The 18,650-nt window shown below is 40.7% G+C and overlaps 1 protein-coding gene across 5 annotated transcripts in view; it reads right to left on the minus strand.

Annotated features, from left to right (window-relative positions):
- Nucleotides 1–18,650, minus strand: part of LOC118806678 (solute carrier family 45 member 3) — a 43,102-nt gene that overhangs the window by 2,884 nt on the left and 21,568 nt on the right. For 2 of the 5 annotated variants that reach the window (XM_036568190.1, XM_036568188.1), the window contains exons 2-5: nucleotides 14,070–14,310; nucleotides 9,676–10,015; nucleotides 2,167–3,003; nucleotides 321–586 (exon numbers count right to left, since the gene is read on the minus strand). In XM_036568190.1, the coding sequence (XP_036424083.1) occupies nucleotides 321–586; nucleotides 2,167–3,003; nucleotides 9,676–9,823 (1,251 nt within the window). In that variant the 5' untranslated portion in view covers nucleotides 9,824–10,015; nucleotides 14,070–14,310. Of the gene's footprint in view, nucleotides 1–320; nucleotides 587–2,166; nucleotides 3,004–9,675; nucleotides 10,016–14,069; nucleotides 14,311–14,412; nucleotides 14,498–18,650 lie in introns of all 5 variants that reach the window. The other 3 variants (XM_036568187.1, XM_036568186.1, XM_036568189.1) reach the window with 2 other exon arrangements.

The raw sequence follows: 18,650 nt of genomic DNA on the forward strand, positions 1-18,650 counted from the left end.
TTTTGTCGTTTTTGAGTTTTTGACATAATTTTAAAGTGCCTGTTCTTTACATTTTGTGTAAATTTCATGATTAATGGACCAAAATTACTTGGAAAAAGGTCCGGTTCAATTGACTTGCATTAAAAGTAAAGTATGTTTTTTCTTTCTTCTGTAAATTTACCATTTTGGAGATACAAGGTTTTGTTTCGACAACAGCTATACTGAATTTTTTTTATGATTTTAGATGATTTATGTGTCGTGTTTTCCCTTCTATGACACACCAGAGATTCTAAGTACTACACAGTATTAGATGTCAATCTGTATGCTACTGAATCACCTACCTCCTTCTCTTTGTGGTAGTGGCAAGTGAGTGTGTATGGCAGAGTCTGCAGAGTGGCATAAGCAAACCCTGTGAGTGCAGACATGGCTGTGACCAGTAGCACACTCTTGGACAGACAAATGATCAACGCAGAGACGGTGAAGGACACCATGCTACTCAGGTAGACCTTCCTGGAGCCAAACACATGCACTAGCCGGCTCATGACCAGCGAGAAGAAGGTTGAGGTAGCACATTGTAGGAACAGCCCCAGGCTGCCCATACGGATGCCTGCAGGAAAGACATAATATATTTTTTTCATTAGTCAAAAATCACATATTGCATTATCCTGTATGTAGCTTTTAAAGAACAGTTTTCTCAAACTAAATTTGGTTTTCTTGGACCAGGGTTGTCAGAGTGAAAGCCCCAGAGAGCTACAACACTGCACATTTTAGTGTTTTCACTTCTTTAGCATACTTATAAAGGTCTTGAAAATAAGCCAATAAGTTGGAACAAGATCGTTAATCAGGAAAAAACACTAAGCTGAGCAGCACTGGCCTTCTGGGAGTAGAGTTGAACATTCCTGTCTTAGGATGAAGGAGAGAATCATGCCTCAAATGTAAGACAGAGTCCAGGCTGTATTTTAAAAGATGAATTAAGTTCAGAAAGCTGACTGTGACCATATCAAAACATTAAGACAAAGCTAGCCTTAAATCTTACTTGTGTTTACTGAGGCATATGTTTGCAAAGCTCTGGCTTTCCATTTCAAACAGCTCAGGAACTTCCCTCACAGAGTAGGAATTCAGACTTTAAACACAGGGCAGCAGAGCCAAGTTCCTCTGAAACAAGCACGTCTGAAGCTGGGCTGTTTTCTGCTAGTCCACCCATGCTCAGAAATAAACTCATATAACGGCCATGGGTTTTGTAGTTGCTATTGTTAGGCTATGTTGCCAGACTTCATTTACTTCGATATAGTTCTATATCAAAATTCTGTTAACCTCCTGCACTGGAGAAAGAGGCTGTGGGATGCTCTTTTCAGGCTAGCTAAAGGGAGGGAGGGAGTGACCTTCATGCATCCAGCTGGATGTTTGGATGAGGCACTGCACAGACACTGACCGTGGGTGAAGGTGAACCCAAGTTCACCCAAGAGCCAGACACTCTGGCAGATGAGACAGGGAGGACACAGCAAAAGAAGTCCAGCAAAACAAACTCATTAGCAAGGAAAATGATTACTTGTGTGGGAGCAAGAAACACAGAGCAGGCCACTTTTGATAGAAGACAGACGGTCAAGTGAGGCCAAGGGCAGCGAATTTTGATCAGAGAAGAACATCTCTGTTTACTAGCACAGACAAACATTCAAGTTTCTAATTTTTCCCATAACCACCACTGGGCAACTAGAGAGAATATTCGTACTATACAGACACTGATTATATATGAGTTGAACATATTTTATTCTTTAGCACTTTCTTGTCCATTATTTGTTTGTTTGTTTGTTTTACAGCAGATATGCATTAACAGTAGTCTGTTTGTCTATTCTGCACTGAAAAAATTATCTTGGCAAGTGAAATCATCTTAAATGTAGTCTATATATCTAATATTTCTCATTTTGATACTGTTGTAAGCTTATTATAAGATATGTGAACTTTTACTGGACTGTTTTCTTGTTTTAAGTAATTTTATCAGGGAAGTTCCCATTCTATTGGAAGATTATTTTGCTTGTTTCAAGAAAAAATGCTTGAACACAACTAAGCCATCTGAAGACCTTTCATAAGCTGTCACCTTAACTTGGCTAGCTGGATTTAATAAAGGTTAAATAACTAAAAATACACCAAATATCCCTCCTTTAATTGACAGAAAGTAGGCGATCTCACCTTCATCATATCGCTGTCTGAGCACAGTGCCTGGAGCAGCACTGGGCACTCCTTCATACAGTCCCTCGCCCACAAAGTCCGTATAGAAGAGCATGAAGGACATGACGGCCATCCAGCTGCACAGCTGAGCCACACACAGCTGCCTCATGACTTGCGGAACGTGGCAGTAGCTCCGGTAGATTGCTGGGGTCATGGACCAACAAGTCCTGAGTAAGCACAGCAGTGGACCAGACTTCAGCAGCCTGAGTTTACACTGTAATACGTAGCAGCAAGAGCGAGGGCCACAGGGTCCAGCGTCCGACGGCCCAGCCTCCGGCACCAGCGGCCTGCACGAGGGCTCCTCCGACACCTTCATAGTGACCAGCACACTGACGATGAAGATGAGGATGAGGAGGGTGAAAAGACACTCAGCCTGGCCACCCAGGTAGTAGGCCAGGAGGCCGCCGCTCCAGTCCAGCGCGGGCAGCAGGTAGCCCACGCAGCCACCCAGACTGACCATGAAGGAGAACATGGCGAAGGCCTGGGCACAGTCCTCTCGTTCGCGGTACAGATCAGACAACAGTGCCTCCAGTGGTGTGAAGCACACCTGACCGCAAAAGTCCAGCAGGCCCACACCCAGGATGAGCAGGCCTATCTGGAGGGCCTGGTTTGGGCGGCTGCTGCCCCAGCTGAGGTGAACGGCCAGGACATCGGCGTGGGGGATGATGAGGAGAGCCAGTAGAACGCCAAGTGATAACAGCCAGATGAAGGGCCGGCGGCGGCCATAGATGCTGTTGCAGTGGTCACTGGCCGAGCCGATGAGAGGGATGAAGAGGAGGCCCAGGACAGGACCAATGCCTGCAGAGAAGAAAATGAATATTTTATATATTCATACACATGCCATAAATGCTGACAAATACCTGCAGTAGCTTATTAGTCAGGTATCCTAAAATATGCTATGTAGTTACAATGATTTGTTGTGCTCTCAAGTGGACTAACTGGTTAATTCGATCTGTTTCAGCTGTTTTTTTTAGTAATCAAAAACCAGGACATTCATTCATTTTCCAGTTCCAAACCTTTTCAGCAGTGTCAGTCTCTACATGTGAAAGCAGCCTGTAATGGGCCCTTTGACCAAACACCAGCTCTGCACCCCACCATTCCTCTCCACAGCCTTTCTAATTAAAGAAGATGACTAAGCTTGCTCACTGGGCCTAGATTTTCATTTGATTCGTGTCCAAATTCTCAGGGGCTATTTCTATCTGGAGGGGCGGGTGATGAGTTGAGAAGATGTTCAAGAACATATTAAGTTCACTGCAGGCCATCTGCATAAATACTGTATGATCCAGAACAGTGCTGGCTCAGTAGGCCAAAATGTAATCCAAGTGATGAGCCAAGGTACTAATAATTGAAGTCTGTATAATTTTAAACCTGATATGAAATTGATCAGTGATATTGGTGAATGTATAAAACATAGGTCACTGTCTAGTAAATACTGTGTGGTCAGTCAATTTAAAAGTCCTTGGGGACCACACACAAAGAGAATTTGTAAAGAATTAGAGCACATAACCCAAAGTAACAAGTTCCCATAAGTTTTGTGACTCCAAAGGGCATATGGGGGACCGGTTTGGAATAACACACCTAAAACAATTCAAGAGTGCCCCGGTGATGTTAAGGCATTGAAGCGAGTCTTGACAAAGCATGTGTTATTCCTGCCAAGGGGTATCGCTGTGGGAGCAGTGGAAACAGATAGCCGAGGGAACTAGCTGGCCTTAAAGAAATTTATCAAAGGATATTTCAGTCAGTGAGGGCAGCACGCAGTGGTTCAGCTACAGAGAAGAGTCAGTGGGCTTCTGCCTTCTGTTTAAAAGTAGTTATCAGTAACACCAGTGCACAGCTGGGATCATTACTGTGTACAGTTTCTCCCTAAACAAATATGTGCACATAATACATAACACTGTTGTTGGAACAAAACCTCGTATCTCCAAAGTGGTAACTTTACAGGAGAAGGAAAAAACCTACTTTACTTGTAATGTAAGTCAATGGTACCAGACTTTATTCAAAATAATTCTGGGCCATAATTCTCCATTCATCATGAGTCAGATCCTGTCATGATACCAGAATTTTGATTTTGATATCAATACTAACTGTAGTATTTCAGTAGCAAATGATACTGTTGGAATAGGTTAAAAGAGTAACTTCACTGATTGAAAAAATTCACATAATTCTGTCATTATGATGTAAACAAAGACAGCCAGAGTGATTTGATGTAAAATAGTTGATTGTAGAGAAAATTACTGACTCTGACTTCTTTATAATGGTAATAATATAAATTTTATTTACTATCCAAAATGACCAGTGAACTTACTTGTGTCTTCTGAATGTTTATATATAATGTCGATAATGGTAAAATAGTGGTAAATCTGAATAAAATATGTTTTCTTTGGGGCATATTTTGCCTTATAAACCTCTCCACCATGAATGGATTTTTTAAAAATACATTTAAGGCTGAAACCTTCTTTCAAAAGCAACACAAAATAAAGGGGTCCCATTCACCAAGCATTCTTAAGAAGAAATTTCTTTTTAAACCCACTTACACAGTTTTCACAAAGATTCTGACATTGACCAATGTGTTCTCATTTGGGATTTGTTCTTAGGTAAGAACAGAATCTACACACACAGAAGCACAAAGGTGTGAACAATTCTGCACTTTAAGAACACATCATGAATCTGACGTAGACTTTTTCTTAGGACCTTTATCAAAAACAACTTTAAGAAAAACTTAGTAAGATGTTGGTGAGTGAGGCCCAATGTCTCAGACATCAGGCAGTGTATTCATTACCGTTTCTATGTAATAATGTTCTGTGAAGCTTTTTGAGGCACTAAACTCTTTTAATGTCTGGTTTCTTCTGACTCAGTAGGTTTCACTCAAAGGGTGATTTCATATCAAACCACTCTGAATGGCTTTTCGTAATGATTTAATTATGCAGGCATTTTAAAAAATCAGTAGAATTCCCCCTTTAAAGTGTTCAAAGTACCTAACTCCATTTGGTTAAATAACTAGGCCTATAAAACACAATTCAGCAAGAAAAGGCCAATGGAGCGGCCGAATGTACCTGAGATCTGTAAGAATGGATCATTTATTATTCATTAAAACCAGAGGTGTGGATTTCTTTTGGTAGGAGAAGTTATTTGAGGTTGTCAAGGTTGAAAAGATAATCTTCTCAAAGTAAGTGCTTATATGTAGTTTTCTCACCATTTGAATTTCAATGGATCTAAATGGGGTTGTTCATTTATCGCTCACAATACCGTGCACATGAAAAGCATCCCAATATAATGCTAAAGGCACAAAACACACACACATATACACACTTAGAAACAACGGGGCAGAGTCTGACGCGCACAAACACTCAGTGTTGTTGTTGAGGTGCTTACTAACCCTGCACAAAACCACAGAGGGTGGTCAGAACCATTATTTTGCTCAGAAGGACACCAGCTGGGACACACTGACACTCGCTTTATTTCTCAAGTCACACTGAAGTAGGAGAAAGAAGCCCACCAATCACAAAGAGGCATTAACAAACACCTCCAAAAGCTACTGACCAATGAGAAAAAAAAAAAAAAACATTTCCAGCAAATTCCCTGGAACTGTACGAGACTAAATTTTAAATCCTGCGAACTTTATACACAAACTCCATTTTAGGCTCTTGAAAATACAGTGTTTACTCTGTTCGATTATAGATGCTGTGCTGAGAAGAGCAGTGTTTTGCATTCTTTTGCCATTGTGAGTTTAGAAAATACGCAGCTCCTGCCAGGCTGGAGGAAACTGCACACACACACACACACAACTCTTTCTCTTCAGCTCTGCAGCTGCTGATGGAGTGCAGTGTACATTATCACACTCTATATAGCTTGCCCACTCGGTCTGAAGTAACCATATGCCTTTCCTGTGTGCTCTAGTCACAATACAAACAGTCTCAGAGAGATGCACATTTATAGCTGACCATGTGGAAATCATTTACGGCTGTGGAATAATGTATCTATTCATATGGCACCCACAACAACCACCAGCACACTTCTAAATATATGAAGTCCGTGGCTGGCTTATTTTAACAGGAAACATGCAAACGTTTGTGTGGCTGTCACTGTTTTTAAGTAATGTTTCATTGTGTATTGTCTCTAGTAGGAAAAAGCGTTTAATTTGATCAAGATCTGACCATAAGCATTCTGAATAGCCATGTAATATATATGAAACCCACGGCTCTGCTTTGTAAGTACGGCAAGGACAACTAAAATGTGTTTTTCACGCCGTGTCAATTTTTAACGCACTGAAACCTTCACATCAAGTCCAATGTTATCAGTTTTATTATTATTTTTAAATAGCAGCAACAAGACAAAGAAGAGGATGAAAAGGATCTATTGAGTAATAAGTAAAAAAAGCCAGCAAGATTTCAACGACACTGCATAACAGCTTATTCTGAAAAACATTAAAACAGCATGGCAAGTTTCACCAACTCACACAGGTGCTTAAGCTCCTCATGAACACACACAGGTGTTAAAGCTCCTCACCAACTCACACAGCAGCTTCAGCTTGGAGCTCCCAACGTTGAAAAAGCAAACAAACCACAAGCAACCACGAGCCCTAGTGTGAAAGATCACGTTTTGAATTTTTTTATTTTTGTGAACTGTAAAACTGCTTTTAAGGCCTAAAGCAAAGAGTTATGGCATGTCTTATATTTTGTTTCTTTTTTTCCCAATATGTTTGACTCAGAAACAAAAAACTGTACACTAAAACTATCACAAAAATGCTTTATTTTAAGTGTGTTCCCTGGAGAGGATGGGTTAACCTGTTTTTAATTAGAAAATCAACTAAACATGTAACTCAGGGGTGTTCATACTTTTTCATATGACTATAAATGACCAAACTAGCCCAAATATGAACAAAAGTATATGACAATGGAGTGATAACGTTATGGATTTTAAAGATAAGAAATTCATATAATATTGACCAAATATAATGTAATATGGTCAAAAATTCCACTAGTCTGCAGTAGTTTTACATAAACAATGCTTTACTGACTGAACTGTCAAATAGGATTTTCTGTTCATGGGAGACTCAGCTTCTCAGAATTCCTAACAGTTTCTCTTCATAGATTTTTTCATGATATATCATTATTATCATACTAAATGTTAGGATGCATCTTACATGTTTTATCATTTTCACTGTGAGAATATTTCTTGTTCAGATTGATCAGATTCAGTAAGTATTGCTACACTAGAAGTGAGCAGATGATCACTGTCAGCTCAGCTGTCCCTGTAAAGTGAACCCACATCAGAAGTATTTGTTCATTATAATATAAAAACAAGCCACTAATTACTGGTGCTTATTACTGGTGGTCTAATTATCAGTGTTTTGTTATGTACCACCCTGCTGGGAGCCACAGGAAAGTACCATGTGTTTAACCCATCAGCAGTAAAACTACACAGCTTCCACACACCTGCTGCACTCCAGATTCCAGCTTCACTTCCTGGGCCATAGTACCTTTCAATTAAGTCCTGATTACCACCTGAGCAGAGCAGTAAGTGATACAGCCACTAATTTAGATAATGACCCCCATTACAGAACGGACTCTAGGGTGGGAAAGAAACTGGCTACGGTCTGTCCTTGTGACAAAGTCGAGACTTTCATACATCACCTCTTCATGTTACTTTATATCTTGTTTCTTATATCTAGACTCTGTCAGTTGGTTCTAAGGCTTAATGTGTGCAGGTGTCGTACACAGACATTCCCATAGGTGTCTGACAACTTGTACACTACGGGGCAGTGTCCGAACCAGAACGTACATACGTGTTTTTGTTTCTGCAAGAACGAATACTCGCATCACCGTTTTAGTAATATTTTGAAAAGGGATTGTATAAATGTTTGCAACGCTGCACTTCTTCGTCAAACTGCTCCGTGTGCTTGTGTGTTAGTTCTTGCAGAGCCATTATAAAAAAAAAACACTGGTTGAAAAGTGAAAGCTTTCAACTTCCAGGGAAAGTCCCGCCCTTCAAAAAGAAGAGCCAATCAGCAAGTTGATAAAGCCACAAGTGAGAAAGCTCTTCCTCGTTGTGGAGATATGCATGTGTATAGCAGCCAAAACAACCTGAAAAGGCTACATTCTATATAACTATTTATGTGTTTTCTGTCAGAATATGTCAGTATTTTTAAATCTGTTTTTGAAACATTAATGTGGCCTTCAGTCTCAGGTTTATAAGTCTCTCGACATGGTTCTGGTTTGGGTCGAGTTGTTTGAGTCACATCACACCACTAATGCTACCAGAGAGCCAATCAGCGATGACTTGATGCTCAGCTCTGTGAACTGCACAGCATGTGGTTAAGGCTATGCTTACCCATCAACCCCTTATCTGCAGACACATTAATGTGCATCTTTGCAGAAGTATAAATCAGCCTTTAGGTGATAGAAGCTAAGCATTAAAAACTCAATCAGGAATTCTCTAATCAGAAATACCTGGAATAGCACAGAGATTAGCAGAGGGACGTGTAGAGTAAAAGGACTTTTCGGTTACAGTTACTGATGCAAACCCAGAACTATCCAAACCCTGGTCCAGTACCTGTTTCTGTTTCTCATTGCACTACGGTACCTACCAAAGTAGACGGGGGTTCTCTGTAGGCTGTGTGGTTGTCAAGTGATTTGTCTTGCAACGCTAGTGTTAACAGTAGACAACAGTAGCAGAAGCAACAATGGGGGAGCTACTGAATTAACTCTTACTCGCCATTTGGTTTTATGTGGAGTCACAGACAGTGATTATGGGTAGCTAGTGTTTTTTTTAAAATGGCGGTTATAAGATTCAAGAGACGACAAATGATGATTCTGTGACGAATGCGTTTGACCGAGAGGTGGGCAATATGATGGTATTTTATTGTTGTCATAATACATTTTGTATTCTGAGCATATTGTGGATATCGCCTGTACTTAAAGTCAGGGATGTACATATGGTCTTTGGTGAGGTTCACCAATGTCGAGAGGCTAAAGCGCACCATGAACTGCTGAACATGAAATATCATGATAGGTATTGTGAATCATGAAAATCGTAATATGATATTTTTGCCACATTGTCCATCCCTAGTTTGACCAATCAATGGTCTGCTTTATCCCTAGCTCCACCCAAATGACTACAGCCAGTTTTGCTGACTAAACTGATAGTAGGAAATACTACGCGCTAGTAGTGAACTGATCTAATGGATGGCCATGTTGTCATGTCACTGTTTAGCCATGTTAGTAATTTTGGTTGAATTATCCTCTTATTATGTCAAATGATAGTGGTCACCAAACCTTGACTCATCCTGGAGATCTACCTCTCTGACAAGTAGAGTTCCAACCCAGACCTAACCAAACTCAGACCTAACCATATCAGGTGTAGCAGATCAAGGGCAAACTAAATACTGCAAGAAGGTCAATTTCCAAGAGAAAGGGTGGCCACTGCTTTTAAAGTTAAGAAACAAAGCAGAAGTCCATTAATAAAGCTTACCCAGCACCATGGTCATGTACTTTTCCTCCACACCAGCCTCCAGCAGCAGCGGGGGCACATAGGTGATTCCGGCTGCCACGCAGATCTCCAGGCCACAGGTCAGCAGGTTGAGCAGCACCAGACGCCACTGGGACCTCCATCCAGGCATACTTCCACAGGGACGGGTCGCCTTTCACCTTTGTGCGGGGGGGCTCTAGTTGGTCTGCCAGGAGCCAGACACTGTGTGGTCAGACGCCCTGGAACGAGGAGGGCGTGTAGGGTGAAGGAGAGCTGGGGGGGCGCAGGCTTGCAGCAACCTCAGATAACCCAGAGGATCCATCGTGTCTTCAGCATTCTGGATCTGAAAGAAACCAAAACACAGAGAGCAGTGTTTAGACAGAGAGATCACAAGGTGCGCCCAAAGGAGAATCTTTAAAAGTGTAATCAATGCAGATGGTTCTTTCTCCAAACACCCAAACTCAGAAAACCTGTCATTTGTAGAAAAACAGCAAATATTTAGTTTGTGCACATAATTTCCTTCAACCACAGCACATGAGATTGCTGATAATGATCAAACTGCAAACCAGAAGTTGTGCAACTAGAGAAATGTGCTTGTTTGCAGAAAAGCATCAGGGAGGCATTTTACAAAGTTTCTCATTTACAAAAAACAAATGAAAATACTCAAATATTTCACAGCCGGATAACAAACTCAAAGTCTAGCCCTGTCCTGTGGGGGAGAGGTCTGGGACATTCCTATTGGACAACAGCAACAACTTTTGGCTTAAGGGCTTAAAAGGGAACTCCACAGATTTATTTTACAATGTCTACATAGTTCAAACACTGAGATGTAAATAAAGTGTGAACTGTTGTGAAATGGTTTATTGTAGAGAAACTTACCAATTCAGATTTCTTTACAGTGATGGTGATAGGAACCAGGGGTCACCATGTCTAATACAGCCATCATGCAAATATAGCTATTTTATTTACTATCCAAATGGACGCGTCCTCTGAGTTATATGTAATGATAAAAATGCGCTGCTGTCGGAAGAAAACCTTCTATCTCCAAAACGGTAACTTTACAGGAGAAGGAGAAAACCTACTTGGCTTTTAATACGAGTCAATGGAACCAGACTTATTTCCAAGTCATTTGGGGTCATTTCTTTTGGTCCATTCTTCATGAAACTTGCACACAATGTAATGAGCTACAGGCATTTCCAAATTATGTCAAAAACTGATAAATGACAAAAATGGAGATACAAGGTTTTGTTCCGACAGCAGCAAATGGTAAAATGGTGAATGAAAAAAAGAAGTTTTCTTTAGGGACTATTTTGCCTTAGAAGACCCTGCAAGTACCATAACTGAAATAAAAAAAATATCTCTTAGGTCAAAACTTTCTTAAAACCTTTGTAAAACAATGACTCAGACATAAACATGTTCCTAAACAGTTTACTGGTTTCTTTAAGGGAGCATTTAGACACATTAAACTCTTTGGATGTCTGGTTCCACCATTGTGAACAATTCTGACTCAACTAATTTCTCTGTAATGGTGCAATTCACATAAGACCGCTCTGAAATACTTTGGTTACATCTTAATTATTTAATTATTAAAATTTGAAAAAATGTGTGTCCCATTTAAACATTATGCTTATTATTACTAATCTTATTGTTTGGTGACTACTACGAAAGTCTCTTTGAAGAACTACTATAGATAACTACTATAGGCATGAGGGAACTGAAGTGAGGACCCACATATGAGTCTTTAGAGTTAAAAGGGTTAAGTTATTCAGCTGACTTAAAAAGACCTCCTGCACTGTGAAGCAGCCCCAGGCCTTAATGATTCAGAATTCAAAATCCACCAGTTAAAGAAAATCAACGTCAAACGTTCCAGCATTTAACAGACAGGCTGAAAGCGAGATTGTGATTAATTGGTGAGCTGCGGTCCATTTGGTTCTTTGCTCGCTGCTTTGCAGGAGGCCTGAGCGTTTGTGATGTGTGTGATTGATGGAGGGAGCGGGGTGCATTCCTCAGGGGCTTTGGGCACCTCACGCCTCACCCGCAGGCCACAGCCAGGTCATCCTCTCCATGGACTCGCTTTCCCCCGCTCGCTCTGTCATAAGCTTATTCCCTCAGGCCTGATTAGTGCAGGCCATGTCAAGAGCCTCCTCACCAAGGCCGGCTGCCTCTAATTAGCAGCTATTGTTCGCAGAAAAGCGCTCTTAATGAGTCAAGACTCTTGGCACTTCCTGCAGGCTTGCCAAGTCTTGGTAGGCAGTTATGCACAAAGCAAGAATATCATGTACAGACTGCCTGCTCTCCTCTACACTTTAATGATAGACTACTGAACTCTATATCCATGATTTGGACTCATAAAATACGCTCACCAATTCGGCTAACATTTTGCTAAAATTTGGTTTTTACCTACATGTTACATTCACACAATTTTCCCTTTACCTTAAACGTAGTTGATCACCAAAACACTTTTTGTGTCTGAAGTTTGCTTCGTTTTGCACTAGAGCTACGAGGCTAATGTAGTTAACAAGTAACTGAAGCTTATGTACACCAACACAGACAAAAGTAAAGGCTTTTTAACAGAAGTTTTAAGGTCACTACTTCTGTTTTTAGCTATACAATGTATTTTTGTTCATTTTATGTTATATTCTGCCAGAAACCACAGTATTAACATGGTGCGGTTTGTGGCAATGCTTGTAATAAGCTTCCCTTGCTTGTTAGCCTCATAGGTCCAGTGTAAAACTAAAGAAGTAATCATGTCTAGTTGATCAGTTACATTGGAAAACAGTCCTAAAAAAGCCAGTGGAGAGCAATATGACAAAGCGACAGTACATTTTCTGAGCATATCATGATAATCATCAGTACTTAAAAACTGACCAATTACACGTTTTATTATAAAGAGAACATAATTAGTCCTGTTTAATTGGGTTCAGTGTAGCGTGGTATATACAGTTCTTGTGGTGCAGTGAGTAGCGGTGTCACCTCACGGCAAGAAGGGTCTTGTTGGATTTCTCTGCCGGGCGACCAGTGTCCTTTTTGTGTCTGGTTTGCATGTTCGCCCCACGTCTGTGTGGGTTTCCTCCCACAGTGCAAAGACATGCAGTCAGGCCAATTGGAGACACTAAATTGCCCCTAAGTGTGAATATGTCTGTGTGTCTGGACTGTCAAAGGACTGGCAACCTGTCCAGGGTATTTCCTGCCTTCCGCCCTGTGAACACTGGGATAGGCTCCAGCGCCCTCCGTGACCCAAAAGGATAAGTGGCTTAGAGGATGGATGGATGGATAGCTTTTTGTGGCAAAACAGCCCTTTTGGTTCTGTTTTGTCTGTTTAAACTTACTAAAGTTTATAATATTACATATTATAATACATATTATGTACTATTAAAATGTTTCAAAGTACTGTGACGTTACAGCCATCGCCCACCCCTAAACAAAGCCTTCAGAAAAACAATATGCAATATGACTTTTTGTCATGTTTTATAAAGCGTTGTCCAGACCAGATCTCAAGGACCTCCCAGATAGTCCACATTTTTGTTCTTGTCAAACTGCCAGCACAGCTAAGCCAATAAGTACTGATTACCTGGCTCAGGTGTTCTAGAAACTTGGACAGAATAAAAGTGCAGTCTGTGTGGGAGCCTAGCAACCTTAACAATAACAAGCATACAATGTACATAGATCTTCTACTGCTTTCTCACCTGCATCTCACAAAATCAAGTAGGGATGCACCAGTGTATGAACTGTGGGCCAATGTCAATGTCCGATATTTTTCTTGTATCTATGCCGATACATAAACATTTACAAAATGTAGAAATACACATTCTGCTCTTCCGGAGTTCAATAAATATCGGTTTGAAATATCAGTCAAATCAAACCTCTGTCAGATGCCAATATGTGTTTTAAGCAAATATCTGCTGATACCGGGTTTTGATGTCATTGTGCATCCCTGCTATCAAGCTATTAAATTAGCACTGAGGTTCACACTATGAATCCTTTTTTTTTCAGCCACTATGCCATTACAGCCTAATCAGAGCCTACAGTAATCTGCCCATGACCAATATTTACCTCCACACCCTCTTCTATAACCACAGCCTGGCGTCCTCATCTACACATTCAACAAATACCAAACTCGTGCGTCTTTAATGCGCTGCCCAGTGAAACACAACACCAAACAAAACCCCCACTTCAGAGAGCACTTCCTCCCACAAGCCTCCTGGGAGTGACCTATCAATCAGTAAAAGGCATCATTCCCCCTGATCTCAAGAAGTGTGCGCAGTCAGCTCTGAATAGCTACTCTTCCTTCTGTATTCTGTCCACTTAGAGGGACAAAAGGTGTTCTAAATAGAAATTACCTTAAACGACACAGCAAAAAATGAAAAAGAGAAAAACTCAAGCATTTTGTGACCTACTGTGAATCAGATCCAAAACTGTAGCACATCTGCAAGAACACAAACTGATCCAGTTCTCTCCAGCCTCAGTCTGCTTCAAATGGTCTAGCGATATAAAAGCTCTTCAATCAGCACGAGAGCTCCAAGTACTCCCAGTTCAGAGAGGGCAGCCTGTGGACGGCACTTGATCTGGTCCCTATCTGCGTCTCTCGCTCACTTTGGCTCCCGAGTCCCCAGCCTGCTGCCACCGCACCATCTGAGCCTGAGGGATGTGAGAGAACACTCTGAGCAACCGCCGCCGCCTTCCAGGGGGAAAGAAAAACAACCAGGTGCTAAATTCATATTTGGTGTGAAATTCCTCTACCAGTGTGGCCCATCTGCTCTCGAAGGGAGACAGAACATGCGTGATCTTCGTTAAGAAGTCCCTCAGACTTCACCCAATTGAAGACCTGGAGAGGAGTGATGTCAGTGAATTCACTGCTGTACCTGAGAACTTCATGGGTTAAGTGTGAAGACTGTCACAATTCAACCAGCTGCTCCTACGACTCAGTTAAAACCTGGCAGTGAAACCGACTGTTCCTTGGTTGCATTGTTTTCTATGACGTTCACAGTACAACTAGGAATGTAACATTACAGCAGTTTGTTCCGTATCACATTTACCCTTTATTTTTTTAATTAGCACTTAAAATGGCCGTTAAGTGGTTCATTTTACTGAGGAGATTAGTGTTTACATGCACTTAAAAATTCAGATAACTACAGAAAAGTAGATTTTGTCAGTAATCCGATCAATGCGTTTATATGCACTTGAGTAATCAGATAATGTAAAAAACTCCTGGTCTATATGAGTCAGACAGTAATCAGATTTCTGCTTTACAACCAGCCAATAAACTCACAAAAGACCTGACGTAAACATAATGTAAAACTTAATGCCGCAGCTTTTCTTTAAAAAACATCACACCACTTTACCTGATAAAAACTTATAAACATAAACTTACATCATTTAGAAGATGAAAAATAATCAAAACCCTTGATTTTGTCAAGAATGTATTTGTTTTCATCGTCACTCCAAAAATGTTTTGCTGCATCTTGCGGCAACGCTGCTTGCTTATTTCTGGTACTGCTGTTTGTTTCTCACATGCGCAGACTGAGACATCCGAGAGAAATCAGAGTAAGAGTTTACATGCACTGAGAAATCTGACTACTGAGCTAAAACCCAGCTCTGTTTATCAGATTTCTTAATCAGATTTCTAGACATTACTCTGATCTCAGAAATCAGAGTGTGCTGTTTACATGACCATTTAAATAATCAGATAACAGCAGAAAGCCAATTATGATCGTATTATTGAGTGCATGTAAACACATTCACTGAGAAAAGGAAACAGACACATGCAAAAAAAAAAAAGCTGCCGGGGTTCTCAGAACAACAGACTGACCACCCCAGAGTCCAGACCTCAACATCACTGAATGTGTTTGGTATTACTTGAATTGTGAAATGCAGAAAGTGCAAACAATTTCTAAGACTGAACTTTGGAGGTGTGGAAAAATACCCCTGCAGATTTCTTTGAAAAACTGAAAGCAAGTCTCCTGCAAAGAATCAGAAAGAGTGATATTAAATTAGCTGTTGAGGCTTCTGTGTAATTTTCTGCTGAAAACTGGAAAACCTGAATAAAAAAATTTAAAAATAAGGATCTTTTCTGACTTTTTTACATCACATTGTTGTTTCACATCTAGTGGCTAATGTGTGAGCTTGGGGCTAACGCATCAGATTGTATCACTATAAAGCACAACTTTTGTTTCAAGTATTGCACTTGAATAATGTTGAATGCTCAAATACAAAGAAAGTGGAAACATCAATATATTACTGTAAGGCACATTTTCAGCTACTCATTACTGCTGTACAGTCTGCACTGACAAGACTGGCAATACATTCTTACCTCCAGATATACTTCGGGTCTCCCAAAACGTGTTGCAAGACTGTGTCTGGTAGTAAATAATGAATGCTAACGTTAATGATCTCATCTACTGAAGCATTTAAAAAAGCACAATACGCACTGCACAAAGCAGACGCCCCCTTCTAGAGCTCCTCAGACAAGAACTGGCGGGGAGCTCGCCTCTTTGGGACAACACTGCTGTTTCACACCCAAATCCCTTTCCTACAACCCTGAAAAGACCTCATCAGGGGATCCAGCCCAGTCCCACTTTGCTTGGTCACCACACTGCTGCCCAACACCCAGACAACCCCCCACTCATAACACCCTCTTCACCACATGCTCTGTTCCAAGGTCAGACCCATTGACCTGCTTTCTGAGAGGACTTTTAGCAGGCAACTGGTTATTTCCCTGAACTTTGATGGTAATGATTTTACACATAAGCTGGATCTGAGACCATCTTCCTCTCTCCAGTCTTTATGGCATCTGCAGCAGGACCCCTTAACCTCTAAGGGCCTGTATGTAGGCCTCACTCTCATACATTAAAGAGGGCAGTATACTTCAGACAACAAAAGAGCTGAACAAAACTGAACTGCCGCTAAACACGCTGTTGTAAGTAAGCTTAGCACCTCTAGACACACCACTCCATGCATTAATGCAAGCAACCATGTGACATGAGAACAAACCATAGTCAGAGGGGGACTCAGAACAAACAAAGTGATGATCATGTTGGCCAAAAAGACTTGACTTTGCTTCCAAATGCCTCTTACATATATTTTAAGGCCCAATCCCATTTCACCCCTTGCTCCTACCACTTAGCCCTTACCCCTCCGTTTCGCATGTTCACGCCTAGGGGGTAGGGTGTCCCAATTTTGTTGAGATAGAGGGATAGGGCGAAGTGTTAGGGCTACATGACCCTCCAAACGGAGGTTTTTCAGAGACACACTTCAAGTGGAGTGTCATGAGAAGAAAAGAAAAACTGGCAAGATGGCTGCACAAGAGACCAAAAAACCCACAAATGTGAGAATTTTCTCAGTTAAAAATGACAAAAACCACTGTATTATCTCAGTTTAATGTCATTTCAGTGTATTATGGTCTTTTCCTTCATAAGCATAAAAAATCACCAGCAGTACGCTGATGTCTCGGTAGCTAGCTAGCTAAATTTCCATTTAAGGTGGAATGGGAAAATTCGAATAAGAAACTGGCGAATAGCTGACTTCAGCTTCATATTGCTGAAGAATTAGGGTTGGGCCATAATAAATAATAGTCACATCCCCCCTTTTTGAAGGCATATGATTCCGTAAATTTAACTAAATATCATCAGTGAGGAGCTGAACTTCACCCTCCTCTGCTATCACTGCAGACTGGCAGGGTCACCTACAGAGCAGCGCTAGTAGCCTGATGATGATCTAATCACCTTTTTATTTGACAGTTGTCTCATTTCGTAAGGAAAGATTTCAACCACTGCCCCTTGTAACTCAGTTTTAAGGGGCAAGGTGACACTTAAAACAAGGGATAGGGGTAAAAATAAGAAATGGGATTGGGCCTTAGTACCAGATCAATCATAGTAATTACAAAGAGTGCAACAATTTCAATATATATTGAAAAATTGAATAAATTCATGTTCAAAACAGTGTAAGCAAATTTAAAACTGTATAGCAGATGTGGCCCTCAGTCTTATCCAGGTATCTCTGATTTGCCATCTTAAGTGTAAACTACTGTCAATACTCAAAAGTAGGCATATGGGTTCTTCCCATTTTATATTTTTATAGCTCAGTTGTACTCTTTTATAAGACCACAAATTTGCACACAAATATGACATGTTGCAACCATGGTAGTGTATAATTGGAGCTGTGCAGAAGCAAGACATTTTTAATGCATAAAATATTTTTTAAAAATCAAATCTTGACCCCTGAATCAAGTGCATAATTAAAAAGGTCTTAATGGTCACATATCCAGGAAAACTAAATTCCCCCTTTTTTTTAGTTTGAGGTAGCAGTCATATACCAAATTTTGGGCAGCCAAGATCAAATTACACATTGTGTTGAAGTGAAAAAGAAGTTACCACATCCTCTACAGAGAAGGCACTTCTGCACAATTACTATTTGTTTGTAATTTTACATAAAACAAAAAATATGAGCCCGGACATCACAATTCACAGGGCAGAGATCATTTACATATGTCAGTCTTAACAGCATAGTAAAAAACTGTTTAATTCTAAAGGACAAACGAGCTTGAATTGGTCATGGAAAAATGAATCATTGTTTTTGGTACCATAAACCCACACAAACATCACATATGAACCCCAGAGAAAATGAGGTCAGTTACGATTATTCTCTGGATAGAAAGCCTGCATTTTAAGCAGTTGCCACACCTAATTCAACTAACTTCCAAGTAATTTCAAGTTCCTGGGAAAACTGGGAAAAATCATGCAGTGCAAAGGGGCCCAAGCACTGGAACTGAACGCTTACTTTAGACACTTCAGACACAGAGTTCTTCCATTGCCTCTTGCTTTCGTGGCAGGGGAATCCCTTCCAATCAGGCATAATACAGTGGCACACATCCAAGATGTTTTTCTCCCATAAGGCACACAAAGTGTTGAATCACAGTTGGGGTGGGGAGAGGGGTGTTGGATGATGGTGGGGAAACACTGTGTGGAATTTATCAGCATGTC

Source organism: Colossoma macropomum, unplaced genomic scaffold (assembly GCF_904425465.1).
Source record: "Colossoma macropomum unplaced genomic scaffold, Colossoma_macropomum, whole genome shotgun sequence".
Lineage (NCBI taxonomy): Eukaryota > Metazoa > Chordata > Actinopteri > Characiformes > Serrasalmidae > Colossoma > Colossoma macropomum.